Source organism: Cebidichthys violaceus, unplaced genomic scaffold (assembly GCF_023349555.1).
Source record: "Cebidichthys violaceus isolate CVI_PGR_0920_01 unplaced genomic scaffold, fCebVio1.0.p SCAF_55, whole genome shotgun sequence".
NCBI classification, from domain to species: Eukaryota; Metazoa; Chordata; class Actinopteri; order Perciformes; family Stichaeidae; genus Cebidichthys; species Cebidichthys violaceus.
The window spans coordinates 1,342,018-1,368,136 of NW_027176761.1; the positions used below are offsets into that span (position 1 = coordinate 1,342,018).

The 26,119-nt window shown below is 44.0% G+C and overlaps 2 protein-coding genes across 2 annotated transcripts in view; both read right to left on the reverse strand.

Annotated features, from left to right (window-relative positions):
- zcchc14 (zinc finger, CCHC domain containing 14) overlaps window positions 1-11,347 on the reverse strand; it is a 32,860-nt gene extending 21,513 nt beyond the window's left edge. The window contains exons 1-3 of the mRNA XM_068731941.1: window positions 10,491-11,347; window positions 6,719-6,946; window positions 223-424 (exon numbers count right to left, since the gene is read on the reverse strand). Coding sequence (XP_068588042.1) covers window positions 223-424; window positions 6,719-6,946; window positions 10,491-10,985 — 925 coding nt within the window. The 5' untranslated portion in view covers window positions 10,986-11,347. The remainder of the gene's footprint in view (window positions 1-222; window positions 425-6,718; window positions 6,947-10,490) is intronic.
- A 1,771-nt stretch (window positions 11,348-13,118) lies between these two features.
- jph3b (junctophilin 3b) overlaps window positions 13,119-26,119 on the reverse strand; it is a 41,444-nt gene continuing 28,443 nt past the window's right edge. The window contains exons 5-6 of the mRNA XM_068731966.1: window positions 24,152-25,137; window positions 13,119-15,281 (exon numbers count right to left, since the gene is read on the reverse strand). Of these exons, the coding sequence (XP_068588067.1) occupies window positions 15,201-15,281; window positions 24,152-25,137 (1,067 nt within the window). The 3' untranslated portion in view covers window positions 13,119-15,200. The remainder of the gene's footprint in view (window positions 15,282-24,151; window positions 25,138-26,119) is intronic.

Here is a 26,119-nt window from a genome sequence, read left to right on the forward strand (position 1 = left end):
TGCCAGCATGCCACATCTTGTTCAATGGGTCTTAACTTGTTGTATAACTTGACACACACGCTTAATGCCGACATGCACAGACGGAGGCTGGAAGTGAGGTCACACACACACACACACACACACACACACACACACACACACACACACACACACACACACACACACACACACACAGTAAGTCAGACAGAGAGACAATTAGATTGAAGAAAAAGTAGAAAGTACTTTTGGTGTGGTTCTTGGTTGGTGCTGCTGCATCCTGGACCTGCCCAGCAGGTAGAGGAGGAGGCAGATGAGGAGGAGGTGGTGGTGGAGGAGGGGGAGGGGGAGGGAGGTCCGGGTGAGGAGGGGTGAGCTCCTGGCTGACCGCTCGGTCTCGTTGCCCCACGGTGACCCCTGAGACTGTGCCAGCCTCTCTGGTCTGGCTCTGGAGAGCAGGGGTGAGAGAGCATTCAGTAAAAGGGAGGTTAAAACCACAGAGCAGAGGTCAAGTAGATACAGCGTTAACTCCTCAGCCCCGAGGACGGCTTGTTTGCACACTGGAGCATGTGCGATACCGATATAACGGTGACCTCAAGGTGCTATGTATTCGCTCACAGGTGGGTCGACTACTAAAAAGCACAGAGGGAATTCTGCGTGTTGTCACAGCCTGAACCAACCTGAACACTGAGCAACGCTCTCTCCAGGACTGGCTCGGTGCTAACACAAACCGCTACTTAACCAGCCTCGTCCTCTGAGAGGGAGCTCTTATTTATAGCAACGTTGTAGGGAGAAACAGTTGACATCCAAACACACACACTTTTTGATTTATTTTTTCCACTGTTGCTGTTACTGAACTGATGCTCAGAATGAAATTGGGATTGAAGTGCTTTGCTCAACAACACCTCAGGAACTGAGGTGTTGCATGTACTTTCCTATAACTTCAATTGCATGTACTTTCCTATAACTTCTCCTTCAATTAGTAGTTTTCACACCTGTAGTTTTGGGTCATTCGAACCGGACCAGGAGAAAAAAATTACACATTGTTGCGTTTTAGTTCTTAGGTTTAACTGGCTTTTTACAAATTAGTTTTATACAGCATGTTATGAATAATGATAAACATGTAGCTACGGCACAAAGAAGTAGTGTCTTGTACGGGGATATTCTAGAAGGTATTGACTGACTGTCTGACTGACTGTCTGATTGATAAGGAAAAATCCCTGCACTTGTGCCAATGCACTTAGGTATTACCATATATAGCTCTCTCTCTCTCTCTCTCTCTCTCTCTCTCTCTATATATATATATATATATATATATACACACACAGTATATAAATCTATATACACAGTGTATAGATAGATATAATGATATACAGATCGATTTTAAGATCCCTTGCTGAACAGTTCATGAACTCTAGATGGATTTATTAGTTATTAAGCCTTTGAAATCACATCATAAAATCACTTGGTGGGTCTGTTTGCTTAGTCCGCTGCGTGTCTGCTGGATGTGTAAATAACCAACTGTTTGCTAAAAAATTAATCATATCAACTTACTGTATGAGGTGATAATATTTGTTGTGTTTACAGCTTGTTGTGCTACCTCCAAGTGGACAAAAAAGAATCAAGAAGCAAAAAGGCAGATGAAAAAAATTGGTATTGTTACAAACATGTTTTTAATCTCTGATTAATTACTGAAACCAAAGCATTAACATGGCAATCCTGTACCACAAGTTGTCTTTAAGGCAAACAACACAGTTTGTATGACTTAAATATGACTCGATACTTTGACACTCACAGGCTACTCATTTGGTATTAATTCCTTTGAAAACATATAGACAATAAATACAAACGTGGGTGGTTGCATCACTTGCAAACATTTTCACTACTTTTGCATAATATTTGTTCCAAAACAGCTTCGACACATTTAGCTGGCCCGTGTCACATGACTGTGGAAACCAATGTGACATCAGAACCTGGCGCACATACTTCCACGTCAAACGTGTGACAGAATGCTGGAAAGACAACGCAGCCTGGTGTGATGCTATTCTTCCTCTGTAGAGCATAAATACAGCCAAATGCACCATTTCTGAGAAATAATGCCACGAGCAACACGAGTAACAAGGCTTATTATTCAAACAGTATTTCTCTAAAAATGTGAGTTAATGGTACAATTACTTGAACTCCGATTTGATTTTGTAATAGATTTGTTATTACTGTGTCATGTGATTTCCCTTTGGGAGTACGTTTTTTTTCTCCTTCTGAAAATGACCATTATTATGAAAAATACACACACACACCCATTTAACAAATGATAGATAGATAGATGTCTACTTTATTTATCCCCAGGGGGAAATTGGTTTGTAGTATAGTATGATCAGTATAGGTCTCAAAAAGTATCATTATCCTATTGAATTAAACAAGTTTGGTATATTTATTATTAAATTACTATACTTTATTGGAACGTATCGCTATGTTTAAAATCAGTTCGTAGATGCAGTGTGTTTGTATCTACTCGTCTTTTAAATAAAGTTTGTGACTTGTAATACAGTTCAACTGGAAAGCCCCTCGAAATGCTGATTCATGTGAACAAAAATGAAAGATTACATTGCGGTTATTAGTGTGCAGCTCTTTTACTTCTCAGAGGGAGAACTCAACATGTGCCATTGCCTGTTGCAACCAGAAAACACACGCAGCGTAAATCTGAAAACAATTAAGTGTGCTACTGCCACATCCGCATGTTGCTCGCCCGACCTGCCAGCTCTCTGCTCCGTCTGCAGACGGTTAGTGCGAGGGGAGGGAGAGTCCGACTCTCTGTCACACTGTTAGTACATGAAGTAAAAGCAGCTCACGTGAATCAGCGAGGAAGGATTACGAGGAACTGAACGGACAAACGAGGAGTGTGGGAATGAAATGAAGAGATGTTCTAGATAAGTAGGAGAGCATGTGAATCCCCCCGAACGCTGCTAGTGGCAGTACAGAAAACCGAAAACTATAAAACACAGACTGTGTGCTGACAACAACTCCTCCTCCCTCTCCTACAACAGCCAGCATAACTGTTGTTAATTCTGACAGTGTTTTATAGACATATAAAGCACTCATATAATAGGGTGATTATGCAGGTTTGCACAGGCCCAACAGATGTGGCCAGTGTACTGTATCGTGTTGTTTATGCCGCTGCACTGTTGCGAAAATCTAATTCAACTATTTTTCCTCTGGAGTGACTCGGCGTCCAGCTGCTTCGTGTTAAAATAAGCTCATGCGAGTTGACTTAAAATCCTGAGGGGAGATCAGACTGGAGTGGCCGGTCTGTCTTATGCGCAGTGGGTTTTCTCAAATGCACTTAAGGATTGTTTTGCGGAATTGTGACTTTAATGAGTATTTATGTTTCATGCTACTTTATACCCTTACTCGACTCTAGTTTAGAGGGAAATATTGTACTTTTGAAATACTACATTTATCTTACAGCTGCGTTGCTTTGTAGATTAAACCTACGATGAGCTTGTGAAACATTATGCAATAACCCAATAGTACCCAAAACTAGCTCCACCACAAGCTAAATACTGCTTAGATGTTTAAGAACAAACACATGGTAAGAAATAAAAGGCACCCTTGCTCAATGGGGCGCACTTAGTCATTATAAGATGAGTCTTGCTTTAATGCATCATTAATAATAATAATAGGTTTATCTTTTAAAGCAAATTGTCATGCATGCGGGGCCTAAATTGACATTGTGGTATTTCTACTACGCGTGTTTTTCTTTGCATATCTCCAGAACGGTTCATCCGAACTACGTCACACTTGGTGGGTGTTCTGCTGGGGACCCAAGGGTGTGGAAGAGGGTGCAATTTTGAAAATGTGACACGTTCAGTATTAATGAACTTTGAATAAACAAGCAATAGCACTCTTTGCAGCAGCGGGGCTTCGGGGCTCTTCTGACCGAGTCGAGCATGGCGTCCGTCATACAGACACGGGGAAACAGTCATCTGTAGCTGCGTTGTTGTTTTTTTGAACAGCCAAAAAAGTCCATTAGTCAAATATCTGACTCGTTAGCTGTTAAATACTTCACTATGTTCACCAGCTAATCGCTAACTTTGTCTGAATGCCATTTGGTGCTGGGCAGTGGGTTAATCGAAGCTTTTTCCAGCCTGCCACATCTGTAAATGACGCTGATGAGAGCTGTGAGAGTGAGCCAAAAGTTGTGGATGTAAAAAACAAAAACAATGCGCTCACAAGACGTTATAGACATTATACGTAATCATTTAATCCGTTGTTGGTATAAAAATACTGATTGAAGCAACTTTTAAGAGATTGTTGCCGGTCTCCATTTGGGCTAATGCTAACCCTGCTACAGTAGAGATACACACAGATTGAAAGCTATTGTGTCACACACACACACACACACACACACACACACACACACACATATATACATCATATATACATATATATATGTATATATGCAGTAGGTGACAGTAGGCCTGGCTAAAAGCTGCTCTGCTGTAGATAATGTATGTGACTGCTCTGGTTTACAATGAAACCCTGTCATACCCTTCAGAGCTCTGAGGGAAGGAAGGAGAGCCACAGAGAGAGAGAGAGAGAGAGAGAGAGAGAGCATTTATAACTTCCTGGGGATTCACTGGAGACACACACACACACACACACATACACACACACACACACACACACACACACACACACACACACACACACACACACACACACACACACACACACACACACACACACCACAGAGGGTTGATTTCAGCATAGAGAAATGTGCTGACCTGCACTAAGCAGGAGCCAAGGGCAACAAAACACTAAATACAAACGCTCCACTCTGAGCCGGGTACTTTCCCTTCGCTGCTCACACACGTTCAGACAGTATTCCTGCCTGCCTCTGTGTGTGCGTCTACGTCTGTGTGAGCAAAGAGAGGAACAAAATACCCAACCTTATGCTTCTTTAACTTTTCTTTTCCCGTCGCTCTCAATCTCGCTCGCATCGATGGACTCAGATCAGTGTCTTACTCCTTCCACGATTCTCTCTGTCCTGATTCATGACTGAATTATCCCTAATTGGCTCTGGGCAAGTTGATCCCAGATGTGATTGTAACAGAGGTTTAATGAGCCACTTAGCTCCCTGCATCATTGGGAAATCCCCATGTCTCCCTTCCCCCTATGATCTCATGATTTTCATCGCAACAGAGGGACCACATACAGTCTTTTTGTCCCTGTCCTCTTTGCCTTTATTATAAATATTTAGACTTTTATGGTTGACACTGATCTTGTTGCAAACCAAAGCAAACTGAGCTGGGATAAGTAGAAGTGAGCTGTTTCACGGTGTCTCAGTTGCACATTTAGTGTAGAAGAAGATAGTGCCTAAAATAAATCCTCAATATAATGTTTCTCCAGATAATTAAGTAAACAGTTTGTTTTCCTAATTGATATTATGCAACAGCTGTTCAATCTGTAGCCAGTTCAGAAAAACTCAAAACACCTGGTGTGTGTGTGTTAGCTCTACACTGGCAAAACTCAAAGTAACAAGAAGTGACTCTCTTTTTCTAATAGAGAATAACTTTTAATTTACTTAATTTAGCTTCTAATCATCTATCACAACCTGTCAGCTTACCTTATCTTGCTGTGCACATAACTCGCAATTGCCAACACATGTAGCTGGCGTGACAGCTAGCATCAGCAGAGTGTAGTTGTTGAATAATGTGGAACGTTCGGCCACAATGACCTGCTAGTGATTTAGCTAGCTAACAGCCTCAAAACAATAGTTAAATAGGTGGAATGTAAATTGGAGGGTGTGGTGATCATCAGCCAGTCACATTAGTGGTCTCATCGCTCTGAAACAGCAGAGCCAATCACAGGGAAGCATGACAACAGCGTCTTAAAGGAATGCAAAATGACTATTTGTACATCAATTACTCATCTCGTGTTACCTCGAATTCTTGAAGGAAACTTTGGTTTTCTTGAACGCATCCGAGGTGAACGAAGAATCCAAAAAGAGTGAAAGGTCTTGATGAATTGAAGTATATGAAGTCTCATTATGCTCAGTAATTCCCAAACCCATGGACTTTCGCAAAATAATTCTAATTTAAAATAATTTAGTCAGGTTTTAGTGAAGAAGCATGTGTTTGTGAAGTAGTGAGCATACGACTGGATAAATGAGATTATACGGCACGAGTTGTGTGAGAGTATGTAAACACATTTTATTTAATATAGTTTTGCTGAGCCCCCATTTACTTCAATTTATCAAAACCTTTCTCCATTTCTGGATTTACCATGAAGGCATGCGAGAAAAACAAAGTATTATTCAAGAATTCAAGGTAAAACGGGCTGAGTAATGGATACACAAATGGTCATTTTAAGGGTGACGCATTCCTTTAAAAAAAGGAAAGATGGTTCTTCAGGAAATCATATCGTTGTCTGGATGGTGCCAAGCGGCACAACGTGAACACACCACCACAAATCTGCCGCCAGAGGCAGACGGTGTGGCTTTTTGTTTAAATAAATAATAAAACGCTGATGAAACCATTCATATGACTGCATAAATCAGTCATAACACTGTAGTATCACTCATACTACTCTCATAAATGATCATATTGTGACACCACCCGTTTGCACCATCACGCGTTTCAAGAAGAAACCATGACTCACCAATTTTGCAAAAAACTGACGGTTGAAAGGCAACGACACACAGGACCGATGAGCCGGCGTGAGACGGCGTTTTGCTCCCTACCTTGTGCCAGCAGGTGCAGTGTGTGTGGCAGGGTTGGCAGGGTTGGCAGGGTTGGCAGGCGGCGCTGGTGTCGGGCGGGGAGCAGGCAGCGGGGGCCGATGAGGCCAGTGGCAGGGACCCGGTCTGATGGGGATAGTGGTGATGTGGCTGAGAGTGACGATCCCCGCCAGAGCCTGCTGCTTGAGCCTCTCCTCCTCCTCCTCCTCCTCCTCCTCCTCCCTTGCTCACCTGCAACATGCAAAATGGGAAACAAGGCCAGAGAAAGATGGGTCATCTCACTTTCTACTTATCTCAAGTCTTTTTCATCGCGAGTGATAAAAAGGTATTTTGCTGTCCTGTACGCCCCACTTGTAGCGACAGATGACACAAGCATGGATTTCACCAGTGGTGGGCCGTCAGGGCCAGCTAAGCCTTCTCTGCTGGCCTAAACAGAATCACAAAGTTATAGCTATCTTATAATTTCATAATTTTTCACAAATACACTACATGTATTATAATTTCCCATTAGCTTATTTTCTCATTGCACAGCTCCGGTCTTCCTCTGTTGCTCTGCTTCCAGCCTGCAGCGCTGCTTCCAGCACAGCTTGTTTTAAGGAGAGCTTTTATCCAGTCAGATTTAGCCTCTATTTCTCTATGTAAGAAGAGGCCCGATGCCCGCTAGAGAGCCTTTGCAGTTTAAGTAAATGGGGACAATATTGTTGATTGTCACAGTCTTCAACCAATCAGATCTGTAGTTTGACATGTTGGCCGTATTCTTTGACGTGCCAGTGGTACCGAGGTAGCCTCCTAACTGCATTAACGTGAGCCGTGATTGGTCAGTGGGCGAGTGCGTGACTAATGTGAAATTTAAGGAAGCTGGCAGAAGTTAGTTGGAGAATACAACTGAGGAGTTTCAACTGTCATCACTGGCGTCCATGAAGAAGACTTCTTACTGGAACTGAACCGATGTACTGTACAACCGTGGAATTAAACTCTTTGTCAACAAAGGAAGGAGGATGGACTTTGTCTTTAAGTGAACAGCATTCGGTGAGTGACAAACTGTGTTTGTTTTTACGTTACTACTGTTCATTTGTCTATCGTGTCGTTTTTATGAATAATATTTGAATGACTCGTGCTCTTGTGTGGTGGAATGCGTGGATCCACTGCAGGTTTGCTGGATTGATGTGTCATGCTTTTGTTGTCATATAAATATATGTGACTGGTTCTTACGAATTTGTTCTTGTCATTGTGTTAATTACATTGATTTTGACTATATGTATTGTCCGTTAATGCACGGATTCATGTATCTCGTGTTTTGTAGGTGTTGAGCTTCATGTAACATTTTATTTCACTTGTCAAATGTTGCAATGTTATGTGAATATGTGGCTTTTACACAAAACAAATAATAACCCGTAGCTGTGGAGTCATAATGAGGTTATTAGGAGGTAATTCAACTGTAGTAGGACAGCACAGAAGGCCCAGATATAAAATGCACTGCCCGCCACTGGATTTCACAGAGTGTCACTTACAGCTTGGGTAGGAAACATTGGAGAAACCAGCAAGAGTACTTTTTTTTTTAATTATCGAACTCTTGTGTTGCCAACTCTTTTCCAATCAAAGTAGCTAGCAGCTCTAGCTCTAAAAGTTTCTAATCTAGCAAGAAAGTCGCTAAGACGGCAACACTGACCGTCTTCCGTCAGGCCTCCTTCCAAAGACAGTCCTCCAAAATGATCCTAATAAATGTAAACAATGAACATGTCTATTGTTAGCACTCACAGCTGTAAAGCCAGCAGCTTGTGGAAGACTCCGGTGAAGAGCAATGTGTGAAGAGGAACCACTGGTGACTAGTAGTTCTTTTGATTACCAATGTTGATGCACTTATTGTAAGTCGCTTTGGATAAAAGCGTCTGCTAAATGACTGTAATGTAATGTAATGTAAAGCAGGCAGGTAGGACATTCGGTCAGAGTAAAATGATTGGACGAGCTCATTAGAGTCCAGCGACAGCCACAGATACGGATTTATTTATTTATTATCAGAGAATTTAACCTATTGATCGCTGTCGGGATGTGATTAGAGTTTATACAAATATATTTAAAACCCATCCCAGCTTTAACCTTAAAAGAAACAAATTTGTTGCTAAAAATCCTATTTGGGTATAATAGAACCTCCCTGACTGCCTTTTTATTTCTCCAATGCTTCTGTCATTACACTATGTTAGGAACAAAGCTCCTCAAAGTTTTCCATTTCCCACACCCTTACGCGTGGGCGCAGTTAGAAAATGTTTGGATGTGCATGGACAGGCGAACGAAAACATGCCGCACGGAAACCCCGCCAAGGGCCGCGTCTGATGGTGTGACGTCACTTTGGCCGCGTAGACTCTTGCTACCCTGACGGATGTGGGGAGCAAAAATTGTGTTTTAGCCGGCAGCTTGCAGCTAGCCGGGCTTACAGCGCTAAAGGTGCAAACAACGGCAAACGGTGCTGACAGCGCCAACAGTGCTGGCGCCCACAACGCCAATCGGTCAGGGTGGCGTTATCAGCTGTTACCACCTTATTAGAGCAGCGCAGAGCTACGGTCATGAGCTAACCAGTCGTGCACGCTCACATGCACTAAAATCACATCAGACCAGCCCTGCTATGTTAAAGCACAGAGGAGCTTGGATAAAAACACACACAGAGGGGGAGGCACTTCATTCTCTGCTCAGTTACACATTACTCTACTCTATCTTTATGTAGCAAATAGTTGTTTGAGGCTATTTTAATCCTCTGAGTATCATATAAAGAACCCATAAGTATGTTTTTTGAACTATCAAAGGAAAATGGTTATTTTGCTCTTGTAGTGTGCTTTGTTCTGAGTGACACATGGCTGAGGTCTGTTGTGTCAACTGGCAGCCTGTCATTGACTACGTCTCACCTGTAATTTTGGTGTGTAGTTAACATGTCAGTGTGCTGTAACATATTTCCTCTGCCAGGGCTGAGAAAAGCCTGAAATTACCTCGTGTTTCACCTGCTACGGGCTACTTTTCCTTTCCTCTGAGCGAGTGAAAAACCCTCACCTGTGGCCCCGGGGCCTGATGGATGGGTGGACCTGGTGATAACTCAAGAAGCAGCCCAGCACTGGTTGACAACTCCCAGTGCTCTGAATTTACGGGACTATCCCCGAGCGGACACCTTGTCAGAGAGATGAGGATTCACGGCAGAGGAACATCCTGCAGCATGTTCGCCATGCGGTCATCTCGCCTGCTTTATGAGCTCTTTCATGTCACCTTTTTGTTCCCACAGTGGGTAACCACATGTTCTCAGACAGCCATGGAGTGGAACTTTCACTACCTGTTGTTTTTTTTTGTTTATGTCATTCACACTCATGAGACTTTTGGAGCCGGTACATGAATACACGTCGAAATTTGAGACTTTTTATCACCATACAGTCTGTGTCCGTAAACAAATTCGCATAAGTTCTGTGTGTCAGATCTAAATGTTGAGAAAGTGGCACTTATTCCCATGAAATAAACTCAGTATGTACTAGAATAAAAGCTTCTTACCGATCCATTGACATAGAATTTGGCAAGTGATTCAATTTCATAGTCTGTGTTGTGTTTTGAAGCATCCAAGTATTTTCTACACTTTACTGTACTAGCATAAATAAATTATTGAAATGATTCCAAGCACATTTTATTCACTTGAAAGTGACCGAATAGGGGTTCTTTTTTTTTCCAAATGATATTTATATTACCCCTGCTCCTGATAACCGTGCACTCTCTGGAGGCTTTTCCCTTGGAGCGTCCCTCTCACCTGCAGGATGTCCTGGATCTGGCCGAGCTGCTGCCTCAGCACCTGCTTCTGGTGGAAGCTGAAGGCCGGGTGGTGAGAGGCCATGGTGAAGAGCAACAGAAACTGCTCCTCGGTCCTTCCATCGTTCAGCGCCAAGCCGTAGTTATTGATCACCGTGTCTATGTGAGTCAGAGTCCGGTACAGGACCCCCGCCGCCTCCCGGTTGTCCGCGCCGAGTAATGCGAGGGACACCAGCAGCTTGCTGCGCACCACCTCGTCCGTGATGTTGGTGAGACCCGACAGGTCGGCGGGGTTGTTGGCTTTGATCTCCGCATCCCGGAGGGAGTGGTAGTCCTTGCGGGCCAAGTCCTCCAGGCAGGAGCCGAGGAAGCGGAGCTCGATGGGGACGCAGAGGTCCAGGAGGCCGCACAGGAACTCGGCTCTCTGGGCGGAGGTGAGGGAGGAGAACCAGCGGTACACCCCCTCCCTCTGGACGCTGCTCCGGCTCTCCACCATCCTCACACATCCACTCCCAACGGAACTCGAGCCGAGGGGGGGTTTGACAAATGCGTGCAATTGAAACGGCAGACTTTCAACGGAGAGTAAACTTCACAACAAAGGGAGCGCGCGTGTATGCGTGCGTGCGCGCGCGTAATTGCGCTGGAGCGCTACTCTCGAGTTGGCCAAGTCGAGAGCTAACTTGTCAACTTTCACCAACTAGCGACTGACGCCGTGTTCGTGCGGCGGCCCCAGCGCTGAAGTGAGAGATGCTACAGGTATTTCCTTTGTTGGAGAACCAGCGGCGAAGCGGCAGGCCTTTTCCGAACCATAATCTCGCCAAATATGAATCCAAAGTGGTCTGGCTTTGTGTTCAGCCCGCAGCCCCGGCAGCCAGGAGTCCCTCTCCGCCGGTCGGACCGCTGCCCCCCCCCCGCCCTCCTCCCCCGACGGTACTTTTTGCAGGATGGCAGAGCGGATCAAAACACACCGCCCCATTCAAGGAGACGCTCACGGAGAGACTTTGTGACCGGAGCCGCCCCGCTCTGCTGTCCCACGCGGCACAACAATTCCTTCCTGTAACGTTGGTCCTCCGTCGTCATGGTTTTCCTCAAATGTGCGTGAGGAGCAGTCGGCTGAAGCCCAAGCGACAGAGTCCCCGAACCGCTAACAAGTTTATGCTAGGTTTAAGTTTACAGAACTAGTGTGGCATGAAACTACTGCTGCTGCCGTTGAAAAATAATATTAAAACATTTCCGAGACATTACTTTAACAACTGCCGCTGTGGAGTAAACAAAAAAACTCAAAACGACTGTTCGGGGGTCCGTGAATGAATTTAGTGCAACATGTTGTTCTGCGCTCCCTGCATTCTGCCATGAGTCTCGAAATCGAGGAAAAAAACAGCTGTGTATAGCATTAACGTTAGCAGCGAGACCAGCCCACCTTACCGAAATGTCTTCTCTGATTGGCTGCGAGTCCAGTCTGCACGTGAGGCCTCTCTCGTGATTGGCTCAGAGGGATATCCGCTGCCTCGCTATAGCACATCTTTTTCTCATGCGCTCATACATATCTCAGCTTTATTACTGGAGCTTTAAAGTACCAGACAGGCCTACACGTTAAACTGATGCTATGTAATCTATTTAGTATGGAAGCTATGATATACACCCAACCACTATTTCAGTTATTACTTTTAGTCCTGTTACTTTTTGAGTTTTAGAGAGAAGCTAGGATATTCAGATGAGGCAGCAAAGGTACTTTAGCTTAAAAAAATAATCTTATTAGAGTACCAGGACGTTTACCACTGACTATTACAATTACAAACATATACATACACAATATTTAAGAACTAGTATTACTACCAGAGTTGTCATTAATAAGTACTAGTGATGAGTATCAACGGGTAAAATAATTCTGTTGAAATATAGTTTTGCCAAGAGGATGGAAGTCCGGCTGGTGAGTCACTAAAGCCCCTGTAATGATTCAAATACGTTATGTCTTGGGTGGCAGCAGCAATGATCCATACCAGTTAAACAGTATCTTCATAGTTCAGTCCTCTTTGCGAATCAAGGGAGACCCTGGGTGCTGTTGTTATGTAATTTACATCGAGGACCAGAAGATGGCAGCAGATGTCCGTGTTGAAACCTGATGCAGGACACTTGCTGATGGATGTGGTGTTGCATCCATCGGTACACCTGACCATGCTTCGTCATAGATGATGGAAACATCCCCCCCAAAACATGTTTAATTGTTGAATAAACGCAGAAGTACTTGTTCTACCACGTCTTACCCCTCTTTTTCCCAAACCCGCCCTTCTTCTCTAGTTTCTCCTGTCCCCCCATCCTCACTCTCACTGAGAACATTGGTCTCGAGCGGTAAACCCCGCCCCCCCAACAAAGACCACGCCCCTCCACTGACGGAGGAAAATTCAGTTAAAGTTGCTATAGTAACCGCACCCCTCCCTCCTAACCAGGCCCGTGCCACTCCCTCTCTGCATTAGGGATGCTGCCTGACACACACACACACACACACACACACACACACACACACACACACACACACACTAACTGTGAAGATGCAACACAGCAATACGAAGAAAGGTAAAAAGATTTTAAAAAACACAAGAGCCAAGAGTCACTTTCTTTTAAACACTTTTCATTATTTTCTCCACAAAACTCAAAAACAAAACAGAGTAATTCCCAGAAACATAAAGAAAGAAAGAAAGAGAGAGAGAAAGAAAGAAAGAAGAGAGTCAAACTATAGAGAGAGCTTGGCATGCTGTAGCATGCTGCGGACTAACAGGGTGACGCAGGGCATCGTCACCAGGCTGATGGCATACAGCAGAGCTTCTTGAACCTTTTTTCAGTCTGGGACCAAAAAAATTAAACGAAAATACATTGTTCTGCCTCTCGCGGTGCAGGCACGTTAGACTGTACTCTTGTAATAATATGGGGGGGGGGACCAACACCAGAAATGAGCCAATAGCCAAGTTTGGGTTCCAGTCCGTATAGTTTAAAGGAACGCTGCGTCGGACAGGAAAAACAACAGCGAACCTCTCTGCCCCGCTGGAAGTTGTTACCGATGGCAACATGCTCGGCCATCCCGTCAGCATCACGTGGAGGGAGGAGGAGGATGATGCGCGCACATGTTCACACAGTCCGATGAGCGATCATGGGCGCGCATTGCAAACAGACACAGGCTGGTTGGTATGAGACACACACACACACACACACACACACACACACACACACAAACAAACCCGGTGTCATTCACTTGACTATAAAAACTAATTTTGACTATTGTTTATGTCTGTCTGTCTGTCTGTCACTGAGGGTCTGGGGTCGTTGGAGGAGAAGCTGATGAACGGAGGCGGTTAAATCCTGACTTTGATCCTCGCTACCACGCCACAACCTATACCTGCCTATACCTTAGTTCCTGCCGCTCGGAGCATCACTCAGCCCCATGTGGGGGCTGCGATCGGTTTCATTTAACCCAGCAAAGACCAATCACAGCCCGTAAGAACATTTCTTTTGACTCGGCTGTTTTGTGCCAGAATCACGATGGGTACCAAACAGCCTCCTCTCCAGACACTGCTCCAATCAAAACGCAGCACGTCACATGGGCTTTTGAAGCGTTCTTATTCTTCTTCTTCTTCTTGCTTTCAGATTCAACTCATGACTAAGATATTACAGTACAAATGCATGCATTTTTGTACTTTTATCAACAAAAGCAAGGCGGGTGACGACTAGTACTTTTTTTAGTTTTTTCAGACATCTTGCAAGTATAGTATAAAAGATGTTGCCGCTGTCTTCAGGTAATGTGTTTGACAGAAGCAATGTTGAGACACTGATTTATCAGTATGACATTGCCTTCCGAAGCCATATTTCTGGTGTTACACATACAGGCTTGGCTCCAGTGGATGCAGAATAAACGCTCACATTCTGCAGAAATAAACCCATTTTAAACACGCGCACAGCATGTGATCCATGTGATGGAGAATGAGAGGAGATAGATATCAGAGCGCGGGGACGGATGAATGAGACGGATGTGGTGAAAGCAACACACACACACACACACACACGGACACACACTTTGAACCATCGGTAACAACACCCGGGCCAGGCGGAGGAACCAAAAAGGCAGGAGTTATATAAAGAGGGCTGGAGGGTTACAAAATAAAGAATATATCCATCAACATATTGTACATGAGAGAAAAAAAATGTTAATAAATAAATTGTAAGTTACAAATCTGTTGAAAACTAGGATTTGAAGATGAAAAAAAAAAAAAAGTCTGTCTGTCAGTCCTGTCTGCAGACAGTGGAAGCAGACATCTCGCTGTAATGCCAGCTGCAGCTCTCAAGGCCCGGGGATCAGACCGGTTCAGCCCACTTGAGTCTTTATGCGGAGCTGTTGGAGCTCACTTAAGTCCACTTTCTGGACTATATCGCCTCCTCACAGTCCAGGACTGGTTTACCCCCTCTATTGTCCACTTCACTATGCACTCCAGCATCTCTTTCCCGACGGCTGGACCAAGCTTAGCCGAGGTTAGCCACGAGTAGGTTACCTTTAGCCCAAATATCGGTGGAGCCCTCCTCGGTCCTCGTCTTCCCTCAGCCGGTAGCAGTCCTCCCGCCGGGGAACACGAAAAGGGGGGGCTGCAGGTTTTCGTCGTAATACTCACATGAAATGTATAGTTCTTGTAGCATAGATAGGCTGACTCTGAAAGCGGTGCTGTCTTTAAATAAAAAAGTGGATAAACAAAATAGCCACTCCAATGTTGAGCAGAATCACCATGACAACCAGGATGGAGCTGTAGGCCTGCGTGGGAGAGAGAGGGAGAGAGGAAAGGGGAGAGTGTCAATAATCGGGACGCACACACACAAACACACACACACACACACACACACACAAGGCTGTTTTCATACAGACAGTAAATCTAACCTTCTAATACACACAACTGATCACAGTCATTTATAGTTATCCATTGACCTTGTTTACCAAAGCAGCACATTTGTCATTACCACAGTTGGACATTAATATGACAATAAACACGCTATGCAGTATTAGGGGATTCATTGAAAACAAATTAAGGAAAACGCAAACCTCTAAACCTACCCGTGGTTAAATATAAGGTGGTAAGTTGCTTTGTGTTAACACAATTTACAGGACCAAACCAATTGTTTCATTTTAAACATAAATGTAGATGATTGTCCTCCATTGTATTAATGTATTCATATGAAGGTATTGGTGATTAAAGGGTTCTTGTTGTTGTGTTGAAATAATTTCACAGTTTTAATATCACATTCATTGGACCTTGCATAACTGCAGGCACGTCAATAATTCCACGGCTGTCAGGTGAATTCTGGAAACTGTCACATCCGCTATAGGAGCCTCTTTTACTGGTTCTGAAACTCTTACAGCCCTGGGGTCTATATATATATATAACTATATATATATATATAGTTATATATATACACACACACACACACACAATGCTCTAGCAAGCTTTTCACCTGACAGCAGCACTGTTGTACTTTATTGAATACATGTTGATACTTTACTTTAGTGCTGCTGTGTGGTGCTAAAACTAATGAATCCGGAGTATGAGTTGTCAGCCACAGGGTGGTTGATGGTCTCTTCAGAGTTAGTTTTTTTTCTTTTCTCTATCCAGCCCATATTCCTTTAGAAATAGCATGCAAGTAAGAAAAACTTGTATCTATTCAGCACATTTCAAAACAGTGTTGCTGGAGCTGTTTGAAAGATAAAGGGGAAAAGCTTGGCAATGTTTCCAATGGAAAAATCCCATTGTTTTTGTGTTGCTGGAACCAGTATGATGCTAACTTCGGGGGAGTTGTCCTACAAAAATACGTTATCCCTGCAGCACTCTATAGAATAAATCGGGTGGGGGGGGACCAGATCTTTACTAGATATGTCAACCCTATTTCCTCAGACAATCTAATAAGAAATCAGTACTAAATAGATTCACTTCCCACTGTACTTCTCTCTCTTGTTCTCTGGTTTGCTTTGTGTTGAATGAATACAACATGAATACAAATGGTCACATCTAACATAAATGTCACAAAAAAAAAGGCAAGAAATTGTTACGCTGTTTAATATTTGCAGTGAGTGGAGATAAGACCCGGCAGCGACGGCGATACGTGTTACGAAGCGCAACGATGAAGGAGCAATTTTGCATCTTAAGATAAATAATACAATCCCGCGGGGAGGCCCAGCTTCTCTGACAGAGTCAGGTCAGAGGGCGAGCTCGGCTGCAGAACGGCAGCCTGGAGCTGGCGGGAAGTCAGTGTCTTGCTCAGTGACACTTAAGCAGATGCTGGCTGACAACCTAGGTCGTGTGGGTGAAGGCCAGCCTTTCTGACCACCTGTCCACTCTGGGTAAATGTGTGAAAGTGAATCTAGTATATACACTTACGTTATTATCAATGCAGCAGATTTTCTTTTTTTTTTTTTTTACCCCGAGCAGAATCCCTCACAGATAGTCTCCTTTGTTAGGAAATGTAACATTCTACAAGTATTTAGATTAGATTTAGAGTGTATTTTGGTATTATCAAAGGATTCACCTACAGGACTACAGCATGGTTTTGATTGAGTCTAATCGTTTCAACAATAGTTGCAGTGGGAGGGGAAAATGGGACTCTGAGAACACTGTGCGCTGATATCAAGGAGCATTAGTGCAACATTGTTGTAAATTAATTTGTCCAGAGTGGCTGTTAACAAGGTTTCTGCTGATCAATCCGGTGAAAGGCTTATCACAGATCTGTGTCATAGATGATTACCAGACCAGGTGGAGGAAATCCTCCGATCATTAGCCTTCTCTACCTTAATTTAGGAAGGAAATGTGTGCTTTTTATGTAACCATGCACTGTAGTACAATTCCCGACTTGTAGATATTCATATCCATCTCCACTCTTTTAAAAATGGTTTGTTGATTACTGAATAATTAGATCATTTTTCAGTCTAGTTATCTCATTTGTGCCGAAGGAGTATGATCATTCACAATTAGTATTTTCAATTTCGAGTAAATCAGAAGAAAACTCAGGTCATAGCAACAAGACAAGTTGGAAAATACACTTATCTGAGGGAACTCTAATATCTGTACTCTAAATGAAGCTACAGCCAGCAGCAGATGCAGCAGCAACTTGTTTGTTTTTCTCTTAGTTTTTATACCAAATAAACAAACAAGATACAGTGTGTTAATTAGTGAGCTTTAGAGGTGCTGCTAGCCAAATGTTCTTACCTTTGAACGGAGCCAGGCTGGCTGTTTCCCCTTGCTTCAAATGTTTATACTAAGCTAACCTAATGCTGCTGTCTCTTGTTCCATACTAGTTTAGAGATTAAGTGTAGTTCTCATAATGTCAAAACTATTGCTTTAACAATTCTGAACATTCAACCCAGGACTCAAGTGAGTACATTTAGATTTGACCTGGGAAATGCTTCACCAACATATTCTTGTGAAGCAAGTCACTAAAACATGCTAGATAGAATGTTTTGATGGTGTAATTTACAGTTTACACATTTCAAAAGCCCAAAAGAATTTTCACCAGAAATTTGGAGGAAAAAAACTCGGGACTTAAAATCCAGTGTGTAGATTTTACTGGCATCTAGTGGTGTGGTTGCAGATTGCAACCAACTGAACACCCCTCTGCTTCCTTCAGAACCGTGATAACACCATGCATGTCTCAGGACCTTCTCTTCGCCCTCTTGAGGAGAAACGAAATTCAGAGGGCGGTTTTGCACTCAGCGGATCACATTACTGCAATTTCACAAGCGTGTCGGAGAACTACAGTGGGCTGTACTGTGGAAACAATGTGGACTCTGTGAAGAGGACCCGCTCTCATTCTAAGCTAATGAAAACACAAAACATTTGAGTTTCAGGTGATTATACTGAAATCACTGAAAACATAGTTGAGTAATAAAATTCCATTACTACCAATAGATCCTTCGAAATGCTACACACAATACTTTTAAGTCGGCACTCAATGTGAGAAAAAAACTATGGGAATTAAGTAAGATGGCATGTCCATTTTCACAGAAATGATGAAACATCAGCGTGTTTTTGTTGTTGTTTTGTATCTCTTTGTACTCATTTTGTGTCTTTGTGTAGTTGTTTTGTGTCACTTTGTAATTGTTTTGGTCTTTTTGGAGCTGTATTTTGTATGTGGCTGTTTTGCCTTTTTTGAAGTTGTTTGAAGTCTCTTTGTGGTTGTTTTGTCACTTTTTGTAGTCAATGCATGTCTCTTTGTGGTCTCTTTCCTGCTGTTTTGCATCTTTTTACTGTTGCTTTGGTCTCGTTGTGTCTCTTTTTGTGTCTCTTTGTGGTTGTTTTATGTTCCTTTATGGTAATTTTGAGTCTCTTTGTAGTTGTTTTTGTGCCACTTTGTAATTGTTTTGGTCTTTCTGTAGCTGTTTTTTGTCTGTGGCTGTTTTGCCCTTTTTATAGACGTTTCGCATCTCTTTGTAGTTGTTTTGCCTCTTTTTGTAGTCCTTTTGTGTCTCCTTTTTAGTTGTTTTATGTCTCTCCGTCGTTGTTTTGCCCCTCTTTATAGTCTCTCTGTAGTTGTGTTGTGTTTTCATAGTCAATGAATGTCTCTTTGCAGATGTTTTGCATCTCTTTGTAGAGTCTTTGGTCTCTTTGTGTCTCTTTTTGTGTCTCTTTGTGGTCGTTTAATGTTTCTTTATGGACATTTTGAATCTCTTACTGGTTGGTACGCGTCTCTTCAAGTGACATTTGGGCCCCCGGGCCTGTCCATCCACCCATGTGTGAACTCTTTTTTTATTTTTTTAAAGGAAATGTATGGAGGTGTAGCCGTTTAGGTTGATTAATTTTAGGAAAATCTCCCACTGTCTTTGATAATTGTTGTAATTTATGTTATTGTATGACATCAATATATTTCTAAATCAATCTATTCTAATCTCTAAGACTGGTACAGCACTCTGACATCAGCATTTCTACCATTATTCCTTCAATCCTGAAGTATGACTAAGTAAAAATGCAGACTTGCCGTCAAAACTGCTGAACTCGCAACCTATTTTTTTTAAATAACCACTATTTACTTACAGAGCCGGTTTATTCTTAATCCTCCGAGTGTGAAATCATTAAAATGCACAGAGCACAGAGCGGTACTCTGCAGAGATAACAAAGATCAGGTTAAGTATAATCACGGAACAAACAGTGTAAGCCCCCATTTGTTGTTCTTTTCCCTTTGCTGGAAACTACTATGAACCACTTTGCTGTCGTTAATAGAAAGATGCAATTTAATCTCCCCACCAGCTCCCTTGACCCTACCAAACACCTTTTATAACAGAATGCTTATTATCCTGAGGATGAACTGCTGGCAAAGAACAAATCATTTACCTGCTTACCGGCGTCCCTCGGAACTGAGAACTGCCACTGGGAAGCATCTCTTAAAGAAAAGTAACTTATATCCTTCAGGCCATTTTCAAAAAATGATTCAGAAAATTCATTGGAAAGCTACATTAATAATGCTTCATATTTTTAAATGAATAACTCATCAAATGACAATGTGTAATGTGAAAATGGTTGCTCGCAGTGACTCATCAAACTATTGTTCTTCTTCTAATCTTTTATTTTATTGCCTACAGATTTACTGTTTTGTTCAGTTTTACTCTCATCTCTCAGCAGCAGCAGCACGCAGCTGTTTTCACAAATTACTCAACTCGACTCGCTCTTTTGTCTTTTTCATTAGCAAAAGTTGTGAACAGTAACTGGTACTTTTTTTGATTCCACCTTGGTTGAATTCCAAGCGAGCTGAGCCCATAAAGTGGAGTTAAAACATTGCAGACTACTGATTTGTCAGAGACAATTGTCACTGTGGTGATCAGCTGAGAATCCCTTCTAGACTGGGGGGGTACTATCCTTATTGGAAAACAAAATAGAGAAATGGACCTGGGACCAAAAGTGAATCAAGGCGAAGCGAACCATGCACTGAAAATGAGGCATTGGTGACCACTCTTTTACTAATATTGACTTGTGGGATGCCCCAAGGCTCCATTTTAGGACCACATTTTCATTGCCATGCAGACCATACGCAAATATTCAACAATTCTGCAGGTTTAGGCAGTGCAGGTCTGGGGATGAGACGTGAAAATGACACGCTATACCTCCAACCGCTCTTTTATGTCACAAACTTTCCAACAACTGATCAAAGACAGAAGTTTTCATAATTGGAACACAGGCTCTGAGACAGAACTTGTGCAGTTACTTTAAATCCTTGACACTAAACATCAAGCCCCAAGCCAGTAACCTTGGTCTGCGTCTTGATCCTCGTCTGAATTTTGACGCTCGCATATTAATATCACCAGCACTGCCTTTCATCATCTTAGGAAATACCGCAAAAGTACAGCCACAGATGCCAAAAGACGGTTGCCTGCTTTTATCACTGGCAGGCTTGACTACAGTACTGTAATGCTTCCTTTTGTGGCCCACCTAAGACAGCTTTACATAAACTGCAGACCAGCCAAAATGCAGCAGCGTGTGTGCTGGCCACAGTCAGCAGGCGAGGACATATTATGTATACATACATCTGTTTTAAAGTCGATTCTTCTTTGGACATTTTAAGATTCTGCCTGTGGTTTTTATATCCCTCACTGGAGCAGCAACTGATAACATCAAACACGCTTTAAAGACGTGTCCCTGCTAAATCTACTCCTTCATTATAGGCTCAGGCCTTTTCACTTCTTCCATGATCTTCCACTAAGACCGATAGAGAAGCAGGTTTTAATGTCTATCCGGAGTTGATGATGGCATCACAATCTGTTGACATTTTTCAGCAAAAAATCCGTAAGATATTATTTTTAGCTCACAGTTACTGGTGTGTCTACGAACCTGTTCCTTCATCTTTAATGTAATTCTACTTCGTTACTTTCAAGATCTCTTCATCATCATGATAGTTTTTGTTATTGAGGGCCATGAAGGGCTCAGTCGTCTGGGGACACGTCTCACTGAGGTGTTGTTCCCGTAAATATGAGCCTTTGGGATGCACGCAGGTTCATTTCTGTGTTCCATGATGACGACTGGTTCATGTCATCGAGTGGACACAGAGGTGCAGTGCTATTGTACATGCAGTGCTAGTGTACAGAGGCTTCATACTCGATAAGGTAAAAAAAAAGTAAGCTTTTTTTTTTGTTTCTATGTAATGCACTTTTGTATTGCAATCTTGCGCAAAAAGCACCATATCAATGAAGTTTGATTGATTGATTGATTGGTAAAAAGAGGTCCTTTGTGTGTGTGTGTGTGTGTGTGTGTGTGTGTGTGTGTGAGCAGCCCCAGTGTTAGCATGGTGTTTGCAGCATATATATCAGACTGTGATAGTATCTTTGTGTGCTGTGAACCTGTCTTACACAAATCTCACTTGCTTCTCTGCGGCTGCAAACAAACACACACACAGACACACACAGAGACACACACACACACACACACACACACACACACACACCACCTCCACCCACCCACCCCCCGCCCCCCTGTCACTGACACACGCCCACCGATTGGCCGCCGTTGAAGCAAGGCATAAGCTGTTCCCTAGCAACAGAGCGCCGGTTAACCAATAGGGGGCCTTCTGGTGAGGAAGGGGCTAGTTTGCCAGTCTGCTGTTACTAAGGTGCAGAGAGGACCGCTGGGGTTCTCTCTCCGCCTGTGTATCCGTGTTTGGTGTGTTTTAGGCTTCATGTTTTCACATAGCAGGTAGCAGCAGCAGCCACTGAACTACTAAATAACCAACTTCATCCACAGTGTCAGTCATCACACTGCTGCAGACAAATTTGAATCAAAGAGAGCAAGTTGTGTGAGGAGTGTGGGACTGTGTTTAACAGTTTACACACACATAGAGTGAGTGTGTGTGTGAGCGCAAGAGAGAGAGAGAGAGAGAGCTCGTATTTAAAATGTGTGGCTTTCACTTGCAGCTGATTTTTCACTTGGTTTCATTAGCTAATGCTGCGACCGTACTATCATCCAGGATTAGCGTGGTTGGGGCCATCCACCAGCCTGAGTCAAGACGTAGCCAAAAAATGATATTAAAACGGCGTAATCCTTCCCCCTGCTTGCTCGTAGCACACACAAAAAAATCTTTCTTTATTTCACAAGGTTAAACCTTGTGCCTCTCCCCCAGGATTATCTTAATATGCGGGATAACATTGTGTTATGTCACTGGGGATGGAATGTATCCTCATGACAGTGGGCAACAAATCCTTTTAGTCAAATCAATGTGTGGCAGTGACATGACAGATATGACAAATGCACCGTACAGCTGCTGTCCAAGGTGATAATAGGGCCAAACAGAGCCATGCAGAGTTTCAGACCAGGCGCGTAGCCAGTAATGGGCCTGGCCAGCCCACTTTACTCAATGGCCCACCCAGCCAAGTTTGATCAAAACACATTTTGTTTAAAAAAACCCACAAAATTGTAGGTAAATCGCATGACAATTGATAAATTCAAACTCACTCTGCAATTTTTCTGCAGTTGATGAACCGCCTTCACAACCAAATTTGAAGGCACCTCCCTGACCTGTCAAGAACGGGAAATCAAAGGACTTCTCATCGAAGTGGTATAGACAGTTTTCTTGGTTGGAATAGAGTGTAAATAAGGACGAGCTTTTCTGTAAAAGGTGCCCATTTGCGAGAGAGGGGTTTGTGGACTGGAATCATCTATGTCAGGCGTGCGAAAAACACCAGACGAGCAAGCCCCACTCCGTTTCACTGGGCAAGTTTCAAAGCTGGCTGGGGGAATGTGTTGCCATGGACTATTCACTTAACAAGAGGAACTGGGACCATCTAAAGTCGTTTGGGATATTGTGTTGTCGTCTACGTAGACACAGGGGAAATGCGGACGATCTCAATAAAGGAAACTTTATAGAACTGTTCAAGTGCATGTGCAACTATGATCCACAGCCCCAGAATTGTCCGGAGCAGCTGCCCAGAAACGAAACCTTGATGAACCCAGACGTTCAAAATGAGCTGCTGGATTTAGCGACCCCCCTGATGTTGGGCAAGATCAAAACAGAAGTCCGTAAAACAGCAGGCACCTATTATGCTCTTACAGCAGAACAATCTAGAGATGAGTCAAAGCGTGAACTCGTAGCCCTTTGTGTGAGATATTTTCACGCAGGCCAAATAAAAGAACAATGGATCGGATTCATGGACGAGTGGAAGCCGTTCACTTGGCTCCCTACTGATGTCATGCCCCCCAAAAACAGTGCACCAAGAAAACCGTTTAATCTTCCAGTCTAATTTCTTAAACTAGGAAATATTCACAGGGTCGAGAGTTCATCAGTGAGGTCTGGTTGTGGCAGAGATTAAAATCTGCACGGATGGAATTTTCGGAAAATGTTTTGGCGGTCTGCTGTTCACAGTGGCTGCTGAGGTGAAGGCAATGATCATTTGTTCACTGAGGTGAGTTCTGGAAAAAGTGCGTTTTGTACTGCTAAGAGCCCATTTTGTATTTTACTCTTAAATTTCAACTCAAACTGCCTGCGCACCAGAGGGGATTTCAGTGACTATGCGAAGTGCCTGAGAGTAAATTGCAGTGTCGTGTTGAGGACACCAGCAGTTTTGTGAAATGCAAAATCCTGTGCAGCTTTAATCTCATCTTTCAGAGTTTGTTGGGTGTTGTATTTGTGTACCAGAGCTGGTGTGCTCGGTATGAGTCTTACCGAGTTGCCTTTGCTCTGCATGAGGCTGTGGTCCTGCTGCTCCGGTGTGATGGGGGAGGACTTCAGGGGGGGGGAGAGGGTGAGGTCCCGACGCAGAGGTCGTGAATCCATCTTTTCCCCCGCTCTGTCCAGCTTGTGCGCTGAGTCTTTACCCCCTTCTTTCCCCTCTTTTCCCTCCCTCCCGTCTCGGTTCTTATGCCTCTGCCGCTGCACTGTGTGTGAGCGTCCCTCTCCGTGAGCATGACTGTGCCCGGGCCTCTCCTCCCCGTGCCCATGGGGCTTGTGGGTAGTGGAGTCTCTGGGCTGTAAAGGCTTCATCTCCATCTCATAATTGCTCATTTTCTCCTCATCCTGCTCCAGCAGCCGCCCCCCCCGACCGTGCACGCCCCTGTGCCCCGACGTCCAAGAGGCCGACGAGGACGACTCCGTCCACCTGTCCCCTCTGGCCTGTCTGTGATTGGATGATCCATGCTCCCGAGACTTGTGATTGGAGGAGCTGTGTTTGTGTCCGTTGGTCCGGCTCGCTCCTCGTCCGCTGAGCCCACCTCCCCCTTTTGACAACACCCCCCTCCTCTTGTCCTCGCTCCAGCTATCGGCCCGTGGGTGCTCCCCCTTCCCTCCTTCTACTCCTCCTCCGCCGCCTTCGACTCCCCCGCTTCCCCCCTCCACCATTACCTGGATCTCCGTCTGCCCTCCTCCCCCACCTTTCTCACCGTCCTTACTCTTGTCCCCGTGGTCCACGGCGGTCTGCCGGTGGAAGCGGGCACTCTTGCTGCGCTGGGACGGCCGGGCGGGGGGAGGCGGCGTGTGGGGCGGTGAGGAGGAAGGGGGGCTGAGGTCAGGGGTGGCGGCGTCGTTCGAGGGGTCGTCGGAGCCCGTGCTCTTCACATAGAGGTCGGGGCTGTCGGCGGTGCCGACGCTACTCGACAGCCCCTCGCCATCCACCTCACTGGACACCTGACGTTTGGGGCGCTGCACCTCCATGCCTGCAAAGGACAGATGACATCAGAAAGGTGACGGACATTTTTGGGAGGCGGTGGAAGCTATGAAGCTGTCTGTGTGCTTGTTGGCATTACGTGACAAATACTACTTGTTTAAATGTGAGCGCAAGTATCAGTACCTCCAATGATGACATGCATATTATTTCCGAACATGTTGGAGACTGAATGAAAGTGAACAATGAGGATTTTTTTTTAAAGCGTAACCCCCCTCCAACACTAGTATATTTTCTTTGGACCCCACCGTCAACAAAAAACGCAACACAATTTATAGCAAACATGACAAATGTCATGTTTACTCCAGACGGCTGGTCCAAAGAGTGCATCGTAAAAAAAATGTAAAAAACGCAACGCCATCTTCGTGATGTAACTATTTAATCTTTTAAAACATTTTTTTTTTTTTTTTACTATAAATCTCCCAACGGAAGAGTGAATCTGGGATGATACATTTTTTTTTAATCCTAATCATTTCTGCAGTCCCTTAGTTTTTATCTGCAAACAAATGCAAAGGAAAAGGCTAGACACATGATGATGCCCAGGATGTGTACGCACCAGCCCAAACAGAATGTCAGCACTGGTACTTGTTGACATAGATGTCCTCGCGATAGAAACAGACAGCCGCTGAGAGTAGAATGGATCGCAAAATAACAATCACTGTCATCGTAGGTATCCGTGTGTGGGAGTGTACAGTAGCAATGAAGTCAGGGTGTGTGTGTGTGTGTGTGTGTGTGTGTGTGTGTGTGTGTGTGTGTGTGTGTGTGTGTGTGTGTGCGTGTCACTGCGCTCAGGAGTGCATGTTCTTGTGGGTTGGCTACCTGCGGTGCTGTACAGGTGTGAGTGACAGAGGCAGATACACAAAGCTGGAGGGTGGTTAACACTGACCTTTATCCCCATCCCACACACACACGTGTGTGTTTTGTTTCTTCACGCATGTGAAGTCACACGTGTTAACTATATATCTGCTTAGCTG